This window comes from Xiphophorus hellerii, chromosome 12, assembly GCF_003331165.1.
Source record: "Xiphophorus hellerii strain 12219 chromosome 12, Xiphophorus_hellerii-4.1, whole genome shotgun sequence".
Lineage (NCBI taxonomy): Eukaryota > Metazoa > Chordata > Actinopteri > Cyprinodontiformes > Poeciliidae > Xiphophorus > Xiphophorus hellerii.
Window position 1 is genome coordinate 987672 of NC_045683.1, and position 19962 is coordinate 1007633.

At 43.0% G+C, this 19962-nt stretch overlaps 1 protein-coding gene across 1 annotated transcript; it reads right to left on the reverse strand.

Moving 5' to 3' along the window:
• Positions 1-551: 551 nt before the first annotated feature.
• Positions 552-19182, reverse strand: LOC116729183 (protein mono-ADP-ribosyltransferase PARP14-like). The gene is made up of 23 exons (XM_032577551.1): positions 18947-19182; positions 18295-18383; positions 17863-17893; positions 17368-17436; positions 16995-17168; positions 16464-16589; positions 16106-16207; positions 13338-15519; positions 11263-11451; positions 11040-11115; positions 10137-10373; positions 9725-9946; positions 9539-9653; positions 8809-8958; positions 7616-7678; positions 6871-7056; positions 5152-5355; positions 4567-4682; positions 4150-4385; positions 3792-4063; positions 3528-3670; positions 1740-1914; positions 552-992 (listed from the first exon to the last, which is right to left on the reverse strand). Exons 1-23 carry the CDS (start codon positions 19128-19130, stop codon positions 712-714), a joined length of 5622 nt encoding a protein of 1873 aa, XP_032433442.1. The 5' UTR covers positions 19131-19182; the 3' UTR covers positions 552-711.
• Positions 19183-19962: the final 780 nt, after the last annotated feature.

Below are 19962 nucleotides of genomic sequence, written 5' to 3' on the forward strand. Positions count from 1 at the left end.
TCTGTTTGGATCTAATGATCATTCACACACACACCCACATCCTTGTTAACATCCCACAGGAGACCTGAAAGTAGCTTACTGTTTTGTGGGGTCCACCCTTTCTAGAGGTCCTAGAACTGTGAAAAAAATCAGGCTAGTCCACACTCACTCACACACGCATGCACGTGCACACACACACACACACACCTCTGCTTCTATTAGTCAGCATGTTCCTTTAGTGTTTGAATAGATTATCACCATGCTGCATTGCTAATAGTAGCTAAATGGTCTGTGATGTGGTGTTCTTGCAGTGTGTGACTTGAAATGACCTTTGACCTGCTAACTTTTAGGTGTGTTGTCATTTCTCTGAGCTTCATGCTCTAACCTTGAGAAGATTGGTCGATGTTTTCCTCTCTGGAGAATGAAGGACTTCAGATAGGATGATAGATGAAATGACTCTTGTAACCAAAAAGAACCACTGCTGGCATCTTTCTGCCATCTAACACACAATTTTCTGCTTTTATAGAGGATGAACTTGATTTTTTTATGCAAAAAAACACATTGAAAATGTATCCAAGAATGAAAAATTTCTATCTTTATTTTGAGTTGAAGAAAATTACACCACTCCTTCAGTAATTTATAGCAACAGGTTCCAGTGGTTTTGATCTACAGTAGAAGAGTTTTAGTCAGACAGGTTAATTTGATCAGAATATTTGCAAAAGAGCTAAAACGTTAAGTGAATGTGATAAGGTATTCTGGATATGCCTGAATGTCATGGAAAACAATAAACATGGATGGATTATTAGGTTTGTCAGTGACGCTGTCATACAGGTCTGCAGCATTGCCAGATTTGGCGGGGGGTGCAATCATGCCAGATGTTCCCCGGATGTAGTCTCCAACCAGAACCCGGGCCTGGTACATGCGCTTGTGACCTGTATTGTCTGGTTGAGAGTAACCCCTGGCTGAATACGCAGGGTCCACAGCAAAGTAAGAGCCATTACCGTACATGGCACCTGCAGGAAATAAAACGGTACGAGTCATGGATGGTCAAATGTTAAGATCTTTAGAGCTTAAAATATATTAATTGATCTCTGAAAGGCAACAAGTAAAAGATAACACTTGAGAACAGTGATTGTTAGAGAAGTTAAAGCTAAACTAGCTCAGGTAGCACAAATAAAGCAAACTATACTAAGAGATAAGAGAGTTACACGATGGCGTAAAGAAAAGGGTCACAAGTACAGAACCCTGAGTGAGGATTTGGTTTTTTCTGTGTGTTTATTTTGGTTTCTCTGTCTATTGAGTCGCCATGTTGTCCTGTCTCCCTCTTGATTGGTTACACCTGTTCTTTATTTCTTCCGATTGTCTCACTGTGTATTTAAACCCACCTGTGTCTCTCGTTTCCTTGTGTTCTCGTCTCACCTGTTCTGTCGCCTTGTCTTGTTTATTCTGCCAGTTGTCATTGTCTAGTCCAGTTGCTACCAGTTCTGAGCTCTTAGCCTTCTGCTCACTTGTGCTGCCTGGATTGTGTGCCTTATTTATCATTAAATCATTATTTCAATCTACACCTGGGTCCACTGCATCTGCCTCACCACCTTCACCATTACAAAACATGACACCCTGAGGTACAACTTAAAGAAAGGATGCGATGTCGACACTTGTTTTGATCGACAGAGCTCTAAAGAACCAATCAGAGTCTAAAATTATTCAACATTTCTGTTTTCACGTTTTCATCCTGGACTGTCGAGTGTGGCGATGTTTACCATGCATTCCTGCGTAGCTCCGGTTGAAGCCCTTAGAGTTGATGAGGTCGATGGAGTTGGCCCCGGTGCCGTGATACAGCAGCTTTTCATTGTTGGTGTGCTTGTTCTTTACCTCCATCTGCTTCTTCAGGAGCTGGTAGCTCTGCCACAGCGTCGTATTTTGGATCCGCTCGATCTGCCGACAGTTTAAACCACATGATCATGATCATGATCATGATCAAATCCTAGATCAGTGGGTATTAATCTCTCATTAGGGTGAGGTTATGTTCATGTTAGCCTTCAGCCATGAGAGGCTGAACTACACACTGAAAACTCTGAAATCTAGATATGAAAACTTTGAAACCCAGAATGCACCTCATTCGGTTCTAGGAGAAATTAGTTTCACCACATCATGCTTTTAACAAAAACCCTGTTCTTAAAGAAAGTTGCTCTCTATCCATGGTTGTTGCTGCATTGGAAGGACATCATCACAATAAACTGAAGTCAGAGTACAGTATATATTCAGTCCATCATCTGGGTATCCAGTTACTATGATCCAGCTGAAGAATGAGCCTCAACACTGACCTATTTATAGTTCTATAAAAAAACTTTGAATTATACAAAAAGAGACACCGTCTCCGATCCTGTGGCTGAAGCCACACTGCTGCTTCAGCTTCAGCAGCTGCAGCGTCCAGACACTGGACGCTGCAGCTCCAGACACACTGCCTTTATGCTAGGTCTTTTAACCAAGTGCTCACTGGTTTCCCCTTTTTCTTCCTCAGCCATCCCAAGAGGAAGAAACATCAGACTGCAGCTCCATGTTTGGTCCGCCACACACCAAAAACAAACAACTGCATTGTCAAATCAAATGCTACCATGGCCACACCGTCACATCTTCCTTCGTTCTCCACCACACAACTCACTGAGTACCGGAGATCTGCCTCATTCTCAGTAACTCCAATAAAGCTTTATGTCAGAGACAAACTAATTTAGGAGAAAACAACTGAAACATTGTTTCTGATTGTCTAGTTCACTGTCAATTTTGTCAAGTTTGGCATCTCATCAGAGAGTAGAGGAGCGGATTGATGGCACGTGACAATATTTTCTGTTTTTCTCAATTGTTGAGTGTCTGGTGTCTTCTATGACTTTGTATTTTTTGTTTTTATAATGTAAAGCACTTTGAACTGCCTTGTTGCTGAAATGTGATGTACAAATAAACCTGACTGACTGACTGCATATGGACAGCAGGAGATATGACATCATCTGGCATTATTTAGATTGACTCATAAAACTAATGACATTAACTGTGAACCCTACAGTGACTACATGGTCTGAGCTTCTTGGAGGCTGGCTGACCTGCTGGTGGTGTTACTGAGTCATGATATTACTACTCATCATTCTATGAGTGATCTCATGGTTTTCATGAGCCCAGACTTGGTGCTGTTGATCTTAATTACTAACTTTGTAAATAACTTCCTTTTCCTTTTATTAAGAGTTATTCAAAGTCTGACCTATTGTTAAGTAAGGTGTTGTTAACAAAAGTAAATGCTAAAGGTAAACTTAAAGGTTTTATACAGTTTTAATCAGTTCATTTAAATATCACTAAATTGCGAGATAAACAATAAAATCTATTATGTGTGTTTTGTTCATTGATCCTCATCATCTCCTGTTTTCTGAGTTTTCTTCTTATTTGATTTCACTGGTTTGTTTGAGCTGCATTTTGCTTTTTCTTATTCTGCTTTCAGGGCTGCATTCTGGAGGTCCAGAAGGTCAAAGGTCATTCTTTGCATGTTCTGAAGACAAACTTACCTGGATGATGTTCAGGGAAAGTCCATTTTTTGTAACGTCTGCCAACACGTCGTTGTATTCCTGGGACCCAGCGGTCAGGGGAACCTGCTTCAGGATGCTGCCCTTCATGTCATCCCAGTGTTGAGGCAGCGGATTGTCAGGGGCTACGAGAAGAAGAGGTTTGAACTCATGTGGGAAAGCTTTGTGTGAAATGTTTGAACGTTTTAGAGCCTGGTAGGTTTCGGAAACGTGTCTGATCATGGTTGGATGAACAGATTCACTCACTTCTCAAGTCATTTCTCATCAGCTCTATCTGCTTCCGTCCATTAGTGGAAACGGCCCGTCTAAGAACTGGATCAGCGTTGAAGGTTTCGTTTTTGATTTTGATCTTCACACTTTGACTTTTCTCAAAAGCTTCTTCAAGCTGGAGGTTGGTGAGGATGTCAAGGGACACCATTGATCCATCCTGGTGCTGGAACTTCCATTCCACCTGTTTTCTCACCATCATGGCTTTGTTCTTCAGATTCTCACTTCTCTCCACTTTCCGGATGATGTTCCTAAGGAGCATCGAAAAGATGAAAAAACACTTCAGAGTAATTTAATGAGTGTGTACCTTTAAGGAGCATATCGTCCGTTTGCTGACCTGATGTCTGACTCGGCCGTCAGGACGTCTCTGGTCAAACCTTCCAGGTGGATCCGGGGCTCCTGGTCTTCCTGACCTCTGTCCAGCTGGATGCTCACCGTCAGATTCCTCTGCAGGGCCTTCAGCTCGTCCATGTCAGCCTGAGTGAACTGGTTAATGTACTGGTCCCTGATGGTTCTCTGGGCCTGCTCGTTCAGAATGAGCTCACTGATCCTCTTCTTAGCCGTGCTCAGATTCTGTGGTGGAAAGAAAAACCAGAAAACCCGTGAAGATCAAGAGTGGAGGATTGGTTTTGGTCTCCTTCCGGCTGATAGCAAGGTAACTCGTTTGTTCTTAGCACAGCACATGATGACGATGTCATGAACTGCTGCAGGGACTAAAGAACTTCCTGTTAGTCACAGAGATTCTCATACGAACCCTTTGGTTGTCGGCACACAGCTGAAACACAGCGGGATCAAACTCCTGCCGCTCCAGATAAAAGTCAGTAGTGCTTTGCTGCTCCGCTCCAAGTCCAAAAAATGAAGAAACTGAATCTGAAATCAGGTCAGGAAATATTTTCATCATGTGAAATGACTGCACTAAATTTGACTGTTTCTGCTTAACAGCCAAAGTATAAATGTTTGGACATTATTTCAAATGTTTCTGCAGATTTATAATATTTAGGCTTTCCTCCACCTTGTGCTGTATGTCTGTAGAAATCTAAAGCTTGCATAAGATTAAGTGACATTTTATGGTTGGCTATTATTATTCCTCATCCACAAATGAAAAATTATTTTCCTCACATGACGTTCAGATATTTAATTAGATTAATTGAAGTACATAAACTAATTTAACACCAACCTGCTAGTCTGTAAGCTCAGGAACCAGAAACATTTAGAGGCATGCTGTAACTAGTTTAGATCCCAGAAACTTTCTCTCTATTCACAGATTTCACAGAATTATTCACAAATGATCTCTGGATAATGTAAATATGTTTCCACATAAAACAAAGCAGGATGATACCTATGAATTTGTTAAAGACGCTCTTCTCCGCCACTTCTTCTCCTTGCCTCTTTTTCATGCTGTTGTGAAATTCGGCGATCATGGCTGTCTGAAAGATTAGGATCTTCACGCTGCAAACAAACTTTGGGTGCTTCTTCCTCACAAAGTCTACCACTGCACCGACCATGGCGTCGGCCACCGCCGATGGACTGACACCGCCCTGACCTGGAGAGGACGCCAGGACCAACCAAACAATGAAGATGAGGATGAAAACTGAAACAAGTTGCTCAACAATGTACAAAGGAGGAAGCAACAACTATGATGTAGCAAAACTTGTACAGAGTTTGAATGTCTCCATTCAAATGGTTTATTGCTTTATATCCACACCTTAACAGAGAAAATAAAACCTGTTTGAGTTTTTATTTTAGAGCCAAAAACAAATATTTAATATATTTCAATACAGTGTGTATAATAATTGAAGTCCTGTGAGGAATGCAGTGTGTGTGCCTTAATTGAATTATGAAGTCAAATGTTATGAAATAAAGCATTTATTGAATAAATGTTTTACTGTAATGGTTACAAACCATTTAAGCTAAAGCTAATTTTATTGATTTGGATGTGTAATTAATAGATGTTTTTGACCTTTTAGGTCAACAGCTTTCTTCAACTGATGTTAATCTGCCTACAAACCGCACTGAAGGACATCAGTGACTGTTTGTTTCTGAGTCTCATAGTCAAAGAAGAATCCCAGTTTTCCCATTTGGACATTTTGGAATGGTTTCCAGTAAGAGCCTTACTGGAGCTTAAACTACAGACTTGAATTCTGAACTTGTTCAAAATTAGTATTGAATGTTATGTTTTGTTTATTCTCATATGTTAATAATATTTAAAATATATTTAAATACAGTGTATATAATTATTGACTATTATTACTAGATATAATTATCTATCTATATTATATGACACTATTATCTTCTATCCTGAATATTTAATATAAGTGTAAACTTATTTTCTATCTGTTTCAGTCATTACCAAACACTTCATGACTCTGAGTCGATCCTACATCTGGTCGCTGCGAAGCAGTTCTGGTAAAGAACTGCTTTTGGTAAAGAACTGCTTTTGGTAAAGAACTGCTTCTGGTAAAGAACTGCTTTACCAGAAGCAGTTCTTTACCAGAAGCAGTTCTGTTACCGGTAAAGTTTGGTATTTATAATAAAACTATGCTGAATTAAAAGTGGCAGGAGCATCACAATTTGCAAATGACTTTGGTGATTTTGTTTCCTCTGTGCTGTTATATTAATTTAAAAAATAAGATGTAGCAGTAAGAGGGTCAAATAGGTTACACTTCACTCTAAAACATCGGCCTCAGCTGGATTTTTGGGGGCTCGTCCGGGAGAATAACACTGAGTTCATTTATATATTTATATATGTAGGACTCTGATGGGGAACTTTTTTCCTCATAAACCCACAAATCTGGGTTTATGGTTAAACAAAAACAACACAGGTTGTGTGCTAAAATATCTGGTTTGCTAAGACTCTACCATTCAAAGAGTTGATGCAGTTTTACACCAAGCTAGTTTTTATGCAGCTAAGTTGGAAAAATGGCAGCAAAATAATCTGAATCTGGTGGTGAAAAGCCAAAGACAATCAGAAGGAAAACATATTAATCAAAACTGCTTAAATATATAGATACATATCACTAGTTTTGTATGTTTATTGTCTTTTGCTCCCAGCACAGACCTGTTCCCAGAGCTGGGAAGGCGACCGATCTGAACTTGTTCTCCTCGCAGACCTTCAGGACTCCCTGCACCATTTCCTTGATCTTAGTAGCGTCGTTCTGGCCGACGATGTGGATGATGTTGCTGCAGGGAAGCTGACCGCCGGAGGTCATGATCATGGAACGAGGCATGTAGCCCGGAGAATTCACTGCAGGGAGGAAACATGTTCATTCACACAGTTTGGAAAGATTTTACATACATCTCTGACAGCCAATACGCGGCTACTTTAATTTTTTTTTAAAATAAATTGTTAAATTAAGCTAAATGTTTGTCAAACCATCTTCACACACAGATGAAGGAAAGTTTTTAAAAAAAGAGCTGAGGTAAAATCCACTGTTCATCAGTGACCTAAATATTTTTTTCTTTACTTTTAAAGTTTGGGCCAACATAAATAAATAAATTGAGAGCAATTTTTTATGCATTTAAGTAAATCTTATTTTCAGAAAGTTAAATTTATTTCAGAATATTAAACCTTAACCTTCCAGCTTCTAATTTTGGAAACATAATTTGTGTTAAATTGAATAAATGAATTAAATAAACATAAATAAATGCAACTCATCTGAAATGGAAAATGAAACCTAAAAAGTTGATTTTACCTCTTTTTTAAACACTAAAAGATTTCATCTCTAAGTACTGTTACAGGTTGTTCTCAAAATGACACAAAACAATAAAAATGTTTTTAAAATAACTAAAAATGAGAAACACACCGATCTGTGCACACTCCAACAGAACCCTTGGACCGGCGTTGTCCAAGATCGCCTTGGAAACTCCTGAAAAATCAAGAAAACACTGAATCAGTCAAAGTTCTGCTGCTGAGTTTCATCCTGGTGTTATCCAATCAACTTCATTTTTCCATCACTTCCCGTTTTCCAGATCTTTCCTTTTTTCCTTGTGATGGGATTTTTTACATTTTCAGTTTTTCTCAGTTGGAGTTGAGCGACCAACCTCAACTAAACCAGATCCATCAGTCGCTTTAAAACTTCGCAGAAACAGAAACTAGGTCTGGCAGAAAGCCTGGAAACACAGACAGGTGTCTGTTTACCACTGACAGGATTAACTGACTGAACTGGGATAATAAAGATGATCTGAACTTTAACCAGATAAGAAGAGAGCAGAGAGATTTCAGCAGAAATGAAACCAGACCCATAAACCTTCATCCATTAAAAGAACTGGATCTGGGTTCATTTCACAGAGTTCATGTTCAGAGTTCACCACTTCACCATCTCCAAACAGGAACTAGTTCCTACCCATAGATTCTTTTTATATAAATAAAGTTTGTAATATATTAGCAGCCTGCTGTCTGCCTGCAGGCTGTGTTGTCCTTTACTGTCCTCTTTGTTCATGTTTATGTTTTAATAACACCATCATAAAGAATTCATCCATTTATCCCATCATTTATATTCATGCTACACTAAAAATAAATCTGAAAATCAAGTTAAAAACTTTCACTTCCTCATTAAAGGTCAAGTTGAGGTCAACAATGTGAGCGAAGCTGATGAGAGCCGAACTGAGAGTCGCTTTGCCTGCAACAGAAACATTTTGTTGCCACCGGATGTCAGATTGACAGAATCATGAAGTGAAACGGATGGAAAATTAATTAACTAAACATAAACCGTTCAGCTTTTTCCCCCAGTTGTTACAACAGGCATGTTTTTATTAAGAACCTTAATTATCACTTTTATATCAGAACTCAGTCAATCTAACAATAAAACAACTGCATACAGAGCAACTTATTTCTGGAATATGTTGCCTTCTGCATTACATTGATTCTTGATCATCTAACTTTTAAAAAGAACCTTTAAAAATGTAATTCTAATTAAATCATCCTCAAATGAACAAACAAACATTGATGTTCTGCTTTAAACAGAGGAGAGGAAGACGACCAGCAACCATCCATCACCTGCTTGAAGGTTGAAGTTCTGATTGGATGAGTTGACGATGACATCACAGGTCTCCTTGGTGATGTCTCCTGACGACACCTCCAGGGCGAGCTGACCCATCTGCATCCGGTAGACGCCGAGGGACGGGGACGAGACGGAGCTGAAGGACGCTGAGACAAACGGAGACAAAGAACCGATTCAGGATTTAAATGTTTTTATTGGAGGTAAATGTTCCAGCAAACAGCAGCTGAAGGTTCTGGTTGGGTCCATATCCTGGTCTCTAAACAACCTGGAGAGCTGATCCAGAACCAGGAACATAGAGACACCACCCAGATCTACACCACCCAGATCTACAGTCCTTCACTGAGAGACTTTAAGCTGCTGGTAGTTTATAAATCACTGAATGGATTAAAGATCTGCTGCTGCTGGATCAACCTGCAGGCCTCCTGGTTCTGGTTCTGGTTCTGGTTTAGATTTTATGATCTTCTAATCTGAAACAAACTTCCTTTAAATCTCAGATAAAAATCTATTTCTCTAGCGTCGCTTTTGATTAACAATAAGTGAACCGTCCTCAGGTTTAGCATCCATTGCCAATATGACGTTTTAGTTTATTGTTTTATGTTTTCATCATTTAGAGCACGTTCTGTGTGAAACCAGGGATTTCCTTCATTCGTCCCCATCTGTGTGCAGCTGCAGTCCAGCCCATAATAAGCAAAGTCTGAAGACAAAAAGCTGTAAAGTTTTTCCTACTGGAGGTCTGCTGTGGCCGGCTGAGCAGCGTCTGAGCGGCAGACCAGTTCCCGTCAGAACCGGCTCCTCCATGCTGGACGCTCCCCGTCTGTCCGCTGAACTCTCTGGTGAAACACTGAAAAAAAGCACATGTTGGGTTTTTGCAGCACTTTTTCCTACAGCAGCGCAGCAGGAAGGTCGTCTGACCTCGGTGGTTTGGCGGTCGCTGTGGTGAACCACGATGACCACTTCCTTCAGGTGGCGGGGCGAGACCCGCCGGCTGAACTGGTGGATCTGCCTCAGCAGAACTCTGGCCACCACCGGCCTGGGGAAGCTCAGGTTCCCGGTTCCGATGGCCGGGAAGGACAGAGAGGTCAGCTGCAGCTTCTCAGCCTCCTTCAGACAGGAAGTGATGACGTCTGCTAACCCCTGATCAAAGCAGTCAGAGAAGATTTTACTTTCATAAAGGAGACAGAAACACCTGATGTTCTGCTGTGGGGACAATAATCAAGACTTAATGAAATATTCAGCTAAACAAACTCTGCATGGACTTTCTGTGAAATCATCCATGCTGTGTCTCTAGAGGCCCGGAAATAAAACGACCTGAATGACCTCTGACCTTCTCCGCCTCACCGCCGCCGTTGTCCCAGTTTGGGCAAACAGCATGGAAGACTTTCTGACACCTCAGGTTGTAAGCGTCAGTGACGACCACGTCTCCGAACTGCAGCGCCGACACGCCGGCCTCAGTCAGGACGGCCAGCTGCAGGTTCTCCCCCGCCGCCTCCAAGATGGCCGACGACACGGCGCCCTGGCTCAGGTTCATGTTCTCTGCCACCGTGTTCACGATGCCGTCCGTCTGCGGACCGAGATCAGAACAGCTCTAACTACAGCCGAGCAACTTCCACTAAACCCAGCAAACACTGAACCCTGGCTGTTACTTCAGCACCAAACTGACATCAAAACGTAATAAATCTGAAAATAAATTCACTAAAAAGGCTGAAAACTGGAGGCTTTGTGCAGGAATCTAACCAGCAACCTTCAGTTCAGCTTTAAAACGAGATGAGAAAAAAGATTCAGCTTGTAAAGAAGAGTCTGCATTTTAAATGTGAACAGCAATCCCATGAAATGTTCATGTCTGAGCTGCAGGGGGCGCTGCTGCACAGAAAAGGAAGCAGTGAAAGAAAATGGTGGAAAGTAAAACTGAGGATCAAATTTCTATAATTTATGACATTTTGTCTCTGTATTAAACTTAAGCAGCATAATTAGTATTTCCTCCTCAGTGTTTCTGATACTTTATGTCAAATATTTATTAAGACGTAAATAAATCTGAAGATCTGAACGCTGCAAAAACACAAAGTCTGATCCAGTTCCTAGTGAAATATCTTATCTCTCAGTTCGCTCAAAATAAGACTAAATTAACTTTAAAGTAACTTTTCAGCAGGAAAACTTAGTTTGTTTTACATCAATAAATCCTTAATAATTAATTTGCTGATTAATTTCCAGATGTTCCTGAGAAACGGACCTGCTGGTCCTGAATGTTTCCTCTGCAGAGAGTGATCCTCAGACCTGCAGCTGTGATCTGCTCCAAACTCCCAGACCTGAAATCAGAACAAAACTCTGAGCTTTTAGTTTCACGTCAATAAGAGAAATCTGGTGTCTGCAGATCTAGAACAGATCAGATATGATCTCATGTATTTACATGTAAATGTTCATTAAGGTAAAAACAAACCTGAACCTGGACTTACCCTCCCTGCTCTCCACGTCTGCTCTGCCCTCTGGGGCTCAAACCGCCTCGGTTAGGCTGATGGTCGTCCTGGTAACCCCCTGCTCTTCCTCTCCCTCTTCCTCCTTCTGCTCCTCTTCCTCTCCCTCCTCCTCTCCCTCCTCTTCCTCCTCCAGACCAGGAGCCTCTTCCTCGTCCTCTCTGCTGTCCGCTGTGGAAACAGCAGAGGTCATTCTGGGTCCGATCTCTGGGTTTCTCTGGTTCTAGTTTAGATCAGTCCAAAGTTTTAGTCACAGAAATCAGCCATCAGATTCACAGGCCGGGAAAATAAAACAACAAAAATCAGGTAAATAGTCATCTGATTTCACTTTGATTTTTTATTATTATTATTATTTTTAGTTATTATTTCCATCATAGATTCCAAATGTAGAAATGTTTTTGCTGTATTAAAAGAGTTTCATGTTAGTTTTCAAACTGTTTTGAACAAATTTATTAGTTATAACATCAGTCCACTAACTTTCAAAATGTTTACTATATTTATAAAAGTTTCATAAATTAAAAGTTGGTTTTTCAGTAAAAGTCTCTAATTATTATGAGAACTTGGTTATAAAAATATGATACTTTGTTTCATACTTAACATTTTCCATTGAAACTAATTTGTATCAGTTTGATCTGCAGCTGGGGGCCACAAAACAGTCCAAGGGCCACAAACAGTCCAAGGGCCACAAAACAGTCCAAGGGCCACAAAACAGTCCAAGGGCCACAAACAGTCCAAGGGCCACAAAACAGTCCAAGGGCCACAAACAGTCCAAGGGCCACAAAACAGTTCAAGGGCCACAAAACAGTCCAAGGGCCACAAAACAGTCCAAGGGCCACAAACAGTCCAAGGGCCACAAAACAGTCCAAGGGCCACAAAACAGTCCAAGGGCCACAAACAGTCCAAGGGCCACAAAACAGTTCAAGGGCCACAAAACAGTTCAAGGGCCACAAAACAGTCCAAGGGCCACAAAACAGTCCAAGGGCCACACTCGGCCCCCGGGCCACACGTTGGACACCCTGGTTTAAATCATAAACATCCAGATTTTCAGATTTTTGGCTCCCAGTAAAATATTTGATACTTTGGTTCAGTTTGGCCTGAAGATGAGAATCCAAACATTCAGTGGTTTTAGTTTTTACTAGAACTGCAAACAAAACCAGAAATTAAGTTAAAGGAGCAAAATTTAAGGAAACCTTAAACTCAAAGGAAGACGTTCTCCTGCTGTTAGAATCTGCCTGGCAGTAAAAAGGTTCTGGGTTCTCCAGAGGTTCTCTGGGTTCTCCAGCAGTTCTCCTGAGGTTCTCTGGGTTCTCCTGAGGTTCTCCAGAGGTTCTCTGGGTTCTCCTGAGGTTCTCCAGGTACAGAAATGTTTCATTTCTCCGGCTCAGTAAATCCTCCTCCATCATTTTAACGGTGAAACTCAAGTCAAACTTCCTGTTTGTGAACAGAACCTGGTTCCTGACTCCGGGTCCATATCGTTCCTCTGCCTGGTTTCTGTCTGATTAGAGCTGCAATAAAAACTGCAGCGATGACCTTTGCCCTCCTGATCAGCTGACCTCTATTTATAACTTTGGAGGTTTAACAACGTTCCTCCAGGCCTAAACTTCGGTTTGGTTTCCTGAGAAAGTCGCTGAGTTTCATTTCTCAGTGAATCTGAAGCTCACTGGGTTCAACACTGATGTGATACCTACCAGGAGCCAGCAGGTGGCGATGACATCAGAACTGAATTCTAACAGTAGAGCCACATTCATCCAGTCACAAAAATTAACACATTCACACTGATGTGTGGTTCAGTCTCTTGTCTTGTAAAACATTTAGAAAGGCTAAAGCAACACGAAGCTAAAAACCCGAAACAGTGGAAACTATTTTAAAATCAGAATCGGATGAAGTTCCTCAAAGCTCCAGATTTTACTTCTGCTCTTAACTCACAATATAAATTATTTTTACATAAACAACCTTTGTGATAATTTGTCAGCTGTTGGTTGTTTTCAACAAACTCAGCTTTCATATGACCAGGAAGTGAACCTGTCTGTTGTGACCTTGGTTCTGATTAAACTCACCCTGCGGCTCCCTTGTGCTTCCCGGCGGCGTGCTGTGGAACCGTCATGACGGGCTCCAGGTCGCTGAACTCCCTGCTGACGGCCGCTGCCATCACCCTGACGGTGGCGTCGTTGTTGTCCACCAGGTGAACCTCGGTTAAGGATCCCGGACCGCTGGGATTGTCGCAGTATTCCCGCACGCCCCGGGCGATGGTCTCGGTGCAGAGCTCCACCGGAAAACCGAACACACCAGAGCTGATTGCTGGCATCGCCACGGTGGAGCAGCTGGCCAGCTCAGCTTGTCTCAGGCTCTCTCTAACTGCACATTTCAGACGAAACACTGACGTCTTCTTGTCAGAGTCAGAGTAGCGCGGACCGACTGCATGCACGACGTATCTGCAGGGCAGACTGCATCCATCCGTCACGACGGCGTCTCCTGGGCGGAGCTTCCCGTCTTTGGCCACAAGGTCGTTGCTGATCTTCTGCAGGTTTGGTCCGGCAGCTTTCAGCAGCGCCAACGCCAAACCGCCGATGTGCTGCAGGTCTTCGTTGGCTGCGTTGACCACAGCGTCGACCTTAAAGCTGCAGATATCCGCCCTGCTGACAGAGACCAGAACTCCGCCGGCCGTGCGCACCTTGCAGTAACACTCGTCTTCAACGCTCCCTTCCTCCTCCTCCTCTTCATCATCTTGGATCTCTGGCTGCAGCATCACCACACAGCTGAACTCTGACATCACTGGAGACAGGAATATGCTTCCTTGGGACAGGAAGTACTTCTTTGCTCCAGGTTTGTCCACAGTTAAGGTGTCAGCAAAGAGATCAGCAGCCAGTTGTTGAAGGACGGATCTCGCTTTGTGGGCAAGAAGACGAGCCCCACTGATGACGATCTTTGGTCTTTCTGGGTCAAAGGTCACAGACACCTTGTTGTCGCTGGCGATTCTCGACCAAACGTCACGTCTGTTCTTCTGAATGAACTGAGCGACGGCACAGGACTCGACCCGAAGGGCCTCCTGGACCTGTGAGTAGTTCTGAATGAAGTCCCTCAGACTGACGCTCACCTCTTTGACAGGATTGCTAAAGCCGGCCACCGTTACTTTGTCTCTTCTCTCTGGGTGGATCACAATGATGACCGTTTTGTTGTTGGAGGAGTTGTAGGTGTCCAACAGTTCTCCTTTCAGTTCTTTCCAGTTCTGACGGTTCAAAACTTCCTGATCTTTCACGTCCAGATTCTGCACCAACAAATCTTTCTTCATCTTACTCTCAGCGTCGGCCAGGGCTCTGTCAGAGCTCCCCAGTAAGAAGACGCCTCTGGTTTCGGTGCAGTAGATGGCGCCGATGCCTTGCGACGTGAACAGGCTCTTTGACATGTCCATGGAATCCACCTGCTGGAGGTAATCCAGAAGGCCTGGAGGGACATTTAGATGTTTCTTCTTCATGTTCAGATTTTTCTCTAAGATCCAGGATTTGATCTGGTAAACCTCAGCAGGGAGTCCCGTAATGGTCAACCTCCCAGTGGCTTCGTAGAACGAGAGTTTCAGCTCAGGAGAAACGTCAGAGGCAGCTTTCTGCAGCCCTTCCTCCGTCAGGATGTGGAAATAGGCAGGAGAAAAGTCCAGGCTCTCAGTCACACCTTTGGTCTGCCGTTCAATGTGACTCATTAATTTAAGAAGGATGTTTTCTACTGGAGCTCGGATTTTCTTTATATCGTCGGCTCTGCCAGCGACCGTCACAACCTGTCTGGACGGATCGAACTCCACTAAGGCGTCTTCCTTCACCACCGAGAGGACTTCCTTCTCGGCAGCTTTCCATGCCTCTGTGTTCGCGTTGCATTCGAAGGCCGAGTACTGGGCCAGCAGTTTGCAGAAGGCGTCCTTCGCCGCCTCCGCCCAGTTGTCTACGTCTTTCGCAGTCAGACTTTTCTGCCTCAGAAAACTGGGCAGGGGGCTGAGTTTCACCTCGGGCTGGTCCAAATCTACGCTGCAGAAATGCGGCCGCATCTGATCGTTGATGTTTTTCAGCATTTTCTTGAGCAGGAGGAATTTCCAGATCACTTGCAGAACCTTCTGGGTGACGGGCTCGGGCATCTTCCAGGCAGGCCGGGCCGGGCCGTACAGGGCGGCTCCCAGCGACTCGTGGTACGAATACAGCTTGACAGGGATGGAGCGCATCACATGGTCTTCTTTAACGCAGATGCTTTGAACAACTGCAGCAAGACACCAAGAACAGAGAGAGTAAAATACTAGTAAAGGCTGAATTTAGCAGATAATTATGTTTAACTAAATCTGGGAAGTTTTTCAAAATAAAAGCTGCTTTGATGCAACCAGAGGAACTCAGTCCTTCTGCTGCTTGTCTGTTAATCCTGGCCAAACTTTGGGTCTGACTGCAGGTCTCTGCTGCTGCTCCCATTGGCTGCTCTAGGTTTTAAATCGGGTTGTTCACCCTGAGCGGTTCGGCCCGGTTCAGGATGCGGTTTGGTCCGTTTCCACAGTAAAAGCGGCTCAGCGTGTGACCAGCAGCTCCTTCCTTCAGCTCCATGTCCAGCGCGCGGCGCGGTCAGGGCGGAGCACCACAGTCCGCTGTGACTACGGACCAAAGAACATCACTGTTTCTTATAAGAACGAGACTCAGCGGTACCGTGATCGGGTTTAACCCCGCCGGCCCGGCGAGAGTCCAACTGGTGGTGAAATGCTCTGATTTAAACGACTAGTTTTATTAATTACCGCCATAAACAATTAGAGTTTTTCACAGCTTGACATTATGGACGAAGAACCAGAGAAGGTGAGGGGAACCTTTTGGGTCCCTGAAGGTGACGATGGCCGCCTGCTCCTCTGGGATCATCACCACGTCCTCAGGAAGTTCCCAGTTCTTCTCAAACCACAACTCAATCATGTCTGGAAACCAGTCAGGAACAAGTCAAGCAACAATCTGACACTAAACATGTAAAACAGTGAAAATTATCATTTTAATAAAAAAACTCTCCATATAATTTAGTTTAATTAATTAAATAGATTAAAATGAGACCCGAGTTTCTCTCGTTATTCCAAAAATCAAAATGAAAAAACTTGAGAGATGAAACAAAAATGCATAAATATTAAAATTGTAATAGTGTTTATTAAAATCAAACATATTTGTGAAAAGTTTGTTTACCTTTGAGGACAGACGGAGGAAGACTCTCCATGCGGACGCTCTTTGCTGCCCCTAGTGGCCGAGCCGTCAGTCCAAGTTTCTTCACCTTGGAGTTTTTCTGACTCACTGATATGAACTTTTCCACATCTGAACAGTTTACAGGTTCGAGACGGAGACAGGAAGAGAGATCATCATAAAAACTGCAGTTTTATTCTTTATTATCCCAGTTTAACTGGAAAATGAAGAAATGAAACTTTAAAATCTTTGAACTCTAATATTTGTGCTTAAAACATCATTTTTATTGATCTAATGTGATTTCTAATTTTCTCACATACTGAATTTTAGATTTTCTTTGTCTGACATTAAAAATGCAAAACATAAAACCTTGAAATATTTTATTCTATATCTAAAGAATCTATAAAATGACGGCTTCACTTCCTGACTCAACATTTATGCAGATTCTTTAAAACAGCAGAGGGAACCAGTCCGGCTCTGTCAGCCGGTTCCCCCTCTGGCTCCGGTTCTGGTTCTGGCTCCGGTTCTGGTTCCTACCTGTGGGAACGCTGAAGTTCACCACAGCCAGGTTGGATTCCCAGATCATCTCCAGACTGAAGTCGTTCTCATCCAGGCCAGAGATGGTTTCCACCAGCATCTGCAGATAATCTTTGTTCAGGTTCTCCGAGACGTTCTCCAGAACCACGGCAACGACCGGATCCGACTCGGAACCTGACAGGAAAAAAACCCAGAAAACATTTATTTTTTCATGAGGAAGAGATGAAATGTGACATTTTGCAGAAATGTGTCTTAATTATATTTAACATCAGAATAAAAAGAATCTGTAATATTTTGTGCCGCTGCAGTAAAAACATCTGAAGGTTCTGATCCGTTTTCATATTTCAGTCTGAAGGTTCTGATCCGTTTTCACCTCTCTGGTTTGCTGCAGAAGCTCCTTCCTCTGGTTCTGGTTCTTGGTTCTTGGAATCTGCAGCTGGATCTGAATCAGATATAAATCATATAATTATTTAGATAATAAAAGTTCTGTTATTTTCTCTTTTCGAACAGAAACTATTTAGTTCTGTTTGAACTCGTTTACTGTTGGCTTCATGAACCGACAGCATTTCTGAGTCAAACTGAAGATTCAGCCATTTTCTCAAAGTAACCGGGTCCAGACAGTTTTCAGACGGAAACACGGTTCTGTTCCTTCTGGTTCTGGTTCTGGTTCCTTCCTGTTCCTCAGGAAACGTTTCAGTCTCTGGTTGGTTGTTTTTGCTCGGCCTCTAAATCTTAATGTCTGAGTATTTTAAAGTATTTTAAAGAGTTTCTCTCAGTCTCACTGAGTTAAAACCGGTTCAACAGAACCGGGTCAAACCCAGAGTTGAGCAGCAGAACCCGGACCCGGACCCAGAACCGAGACGTTTACCTGAGCTGTTGTTGCTGCTGTTCGTCTGGATCTGTGGAGAAAACAGAGAGAATCAACTGAGACGGAAAGATTCACTGGTTCTGATGTTCAACTGCATCGGATCAGGACTGATAAACGGTACCGAGGCCTGGAGGGTAAAGGTCAAAGGTTAGCAGCAGATGATGCTGAGCTGTAAACGTTAAACTAAAGTTTTAACTGGACTCATGTTTACCAACAACTAAATGATCTCAGGAAACAGATTCATAATCCTGAGGGTCAAAATATAAAAATATAAAAATAAAATCTGTGAAACGTTGAGAAGAAAATCTCTGTGAAGTTTTCTTGGCTGAACTTTGACCCCTAATAATAATAACCAAATTATCCCCATGACTCTGTAAAAGTTGCTCTGTGCAGAAGGTTTACGCAGATCTTCATCCGGTCGGCAGGTTTTACCTGAGCGGGTCCAGAACCGAGCCGCAGCCGAACACATTTACCCTCCAGCGTGATTTCATGGTCCGTCTTCGCCAGGACTTGATCTCTGACTGCAAACAAACGAAACATCAGGTCACTCTGACCGTTTCTGGTTTCCAGCTGGTTTTATCTAAACCCTGAATTCAGTCCAGTCCAGTTTAACCAGTAGAACTCCCAGTAACAGCCTGGTTCTGTCTGCATGTCCTCACTGCTGGACCCGGTCAACCTTACTCCAGGTTCACCTGCTGACTCACCTGTTCTCTGCTTGATACTAAACCAGCATCCTGACCTTTAACCCCGGCCTCAGGTCATGACGTCAGACTGACCTTTAACCCCGGCCTCAGGTCATGACGTCAGACCCGATCAGCTGACTGTGACTCCTGTTGCTCCAGGATGAAGGAGCAGCCCAGGTGCATGCTGGGAGCTCGGCTGCCATGTCGGGATGTTTATGATCAGAATTAATAACTTTAAACATTTTGACGCCATTTTTGAAGGAAAGTTTCTGACTTTCAGTCAGAAAGTAAAACAGCTCCTGGTTTTCCTTCAGGAGTTTCACGTTTCCTCCCTGGCTAAACTGGACCTTTAAGTCCCGGTTCGGAGCAGAACCAGAACCTGCGGAGCCGCAGGAACTCACCCTCCTCCGCTCGGAAGAAGACGGAGGCTCTGGCGGCCTCCTCCTCCACCTCCACCCGGCAGTCTCCTCCGCTGGACTTCTTCTTGCTCTGGAAGTAAAGCTGCAGTTTGTTCCGGACGGTTTTACTCTGGGCCGGGCTCCAGTCGCCCTCCACGGTCAGGGCCGGACACTCGGAGTCCTCCATGGTTCAGGTCCAGAGTCAGACTGACGGAACCAGCCCAGCAGCAGGAGGTTCGGCTCCGGGTTCCTTTCACTTTCGTTTCGTCATAAACGGTGAAAACAAAACTAGAACCAGCGGCTGGAAATCAACTCAAACATGAAGTTTAATCAGGAAAATTATTATTATTATTATTTTTTTACAGGCGTTAAAAAAAAATCTGAGAATCAACAAAAAGATTCAGAATAAAACTAAATAAATTCTTCTTCACATATAAACATAACATTTTAGCTTCATTTTTAATTAAAGTGAGTTTTATTTGTTAGTTTTTATTCTTCCTGTTTATTCTGAGATATTTGAATGTCGCGTTTTAAACAACCTCAGGCGAGCAGCGCCCTCTGGCGGACACTCAACGGTTTGTTGGTTCCCACAGCGAACCGAACCGGACCTGGCAATGATGGCCCGGTTCACCTGAGGCAGGACACACCTGGACCGGTGATGTCACGTGTGACGTAGTTCTATTATGACTGGACGACCACAAATGACTGGCCGATGCCGGAGATGACGTCAGTATTATGCTTTTCTTCACATGAACAAAGATGGCAGGTGCAGAACATAGAAAGGAAGTAAAAGCAGGTAAAATCAGACAAACAGCAGCTTCAGTGTTAGAGTCCATCACCTGGTCAACCTGCGGGATGTGACCATTCATTTTATCAAGTCTAAAAGTGGAGAAAATATGAAGAAACATTTATACATCTACCAGGGAAAAGACTTTTAACCAAAGGAATAATATGGCAGGTTTAGCAATATAATTAATATCACTTTAACTTTTGCAATTTAAGTTTAAATTATCATATTT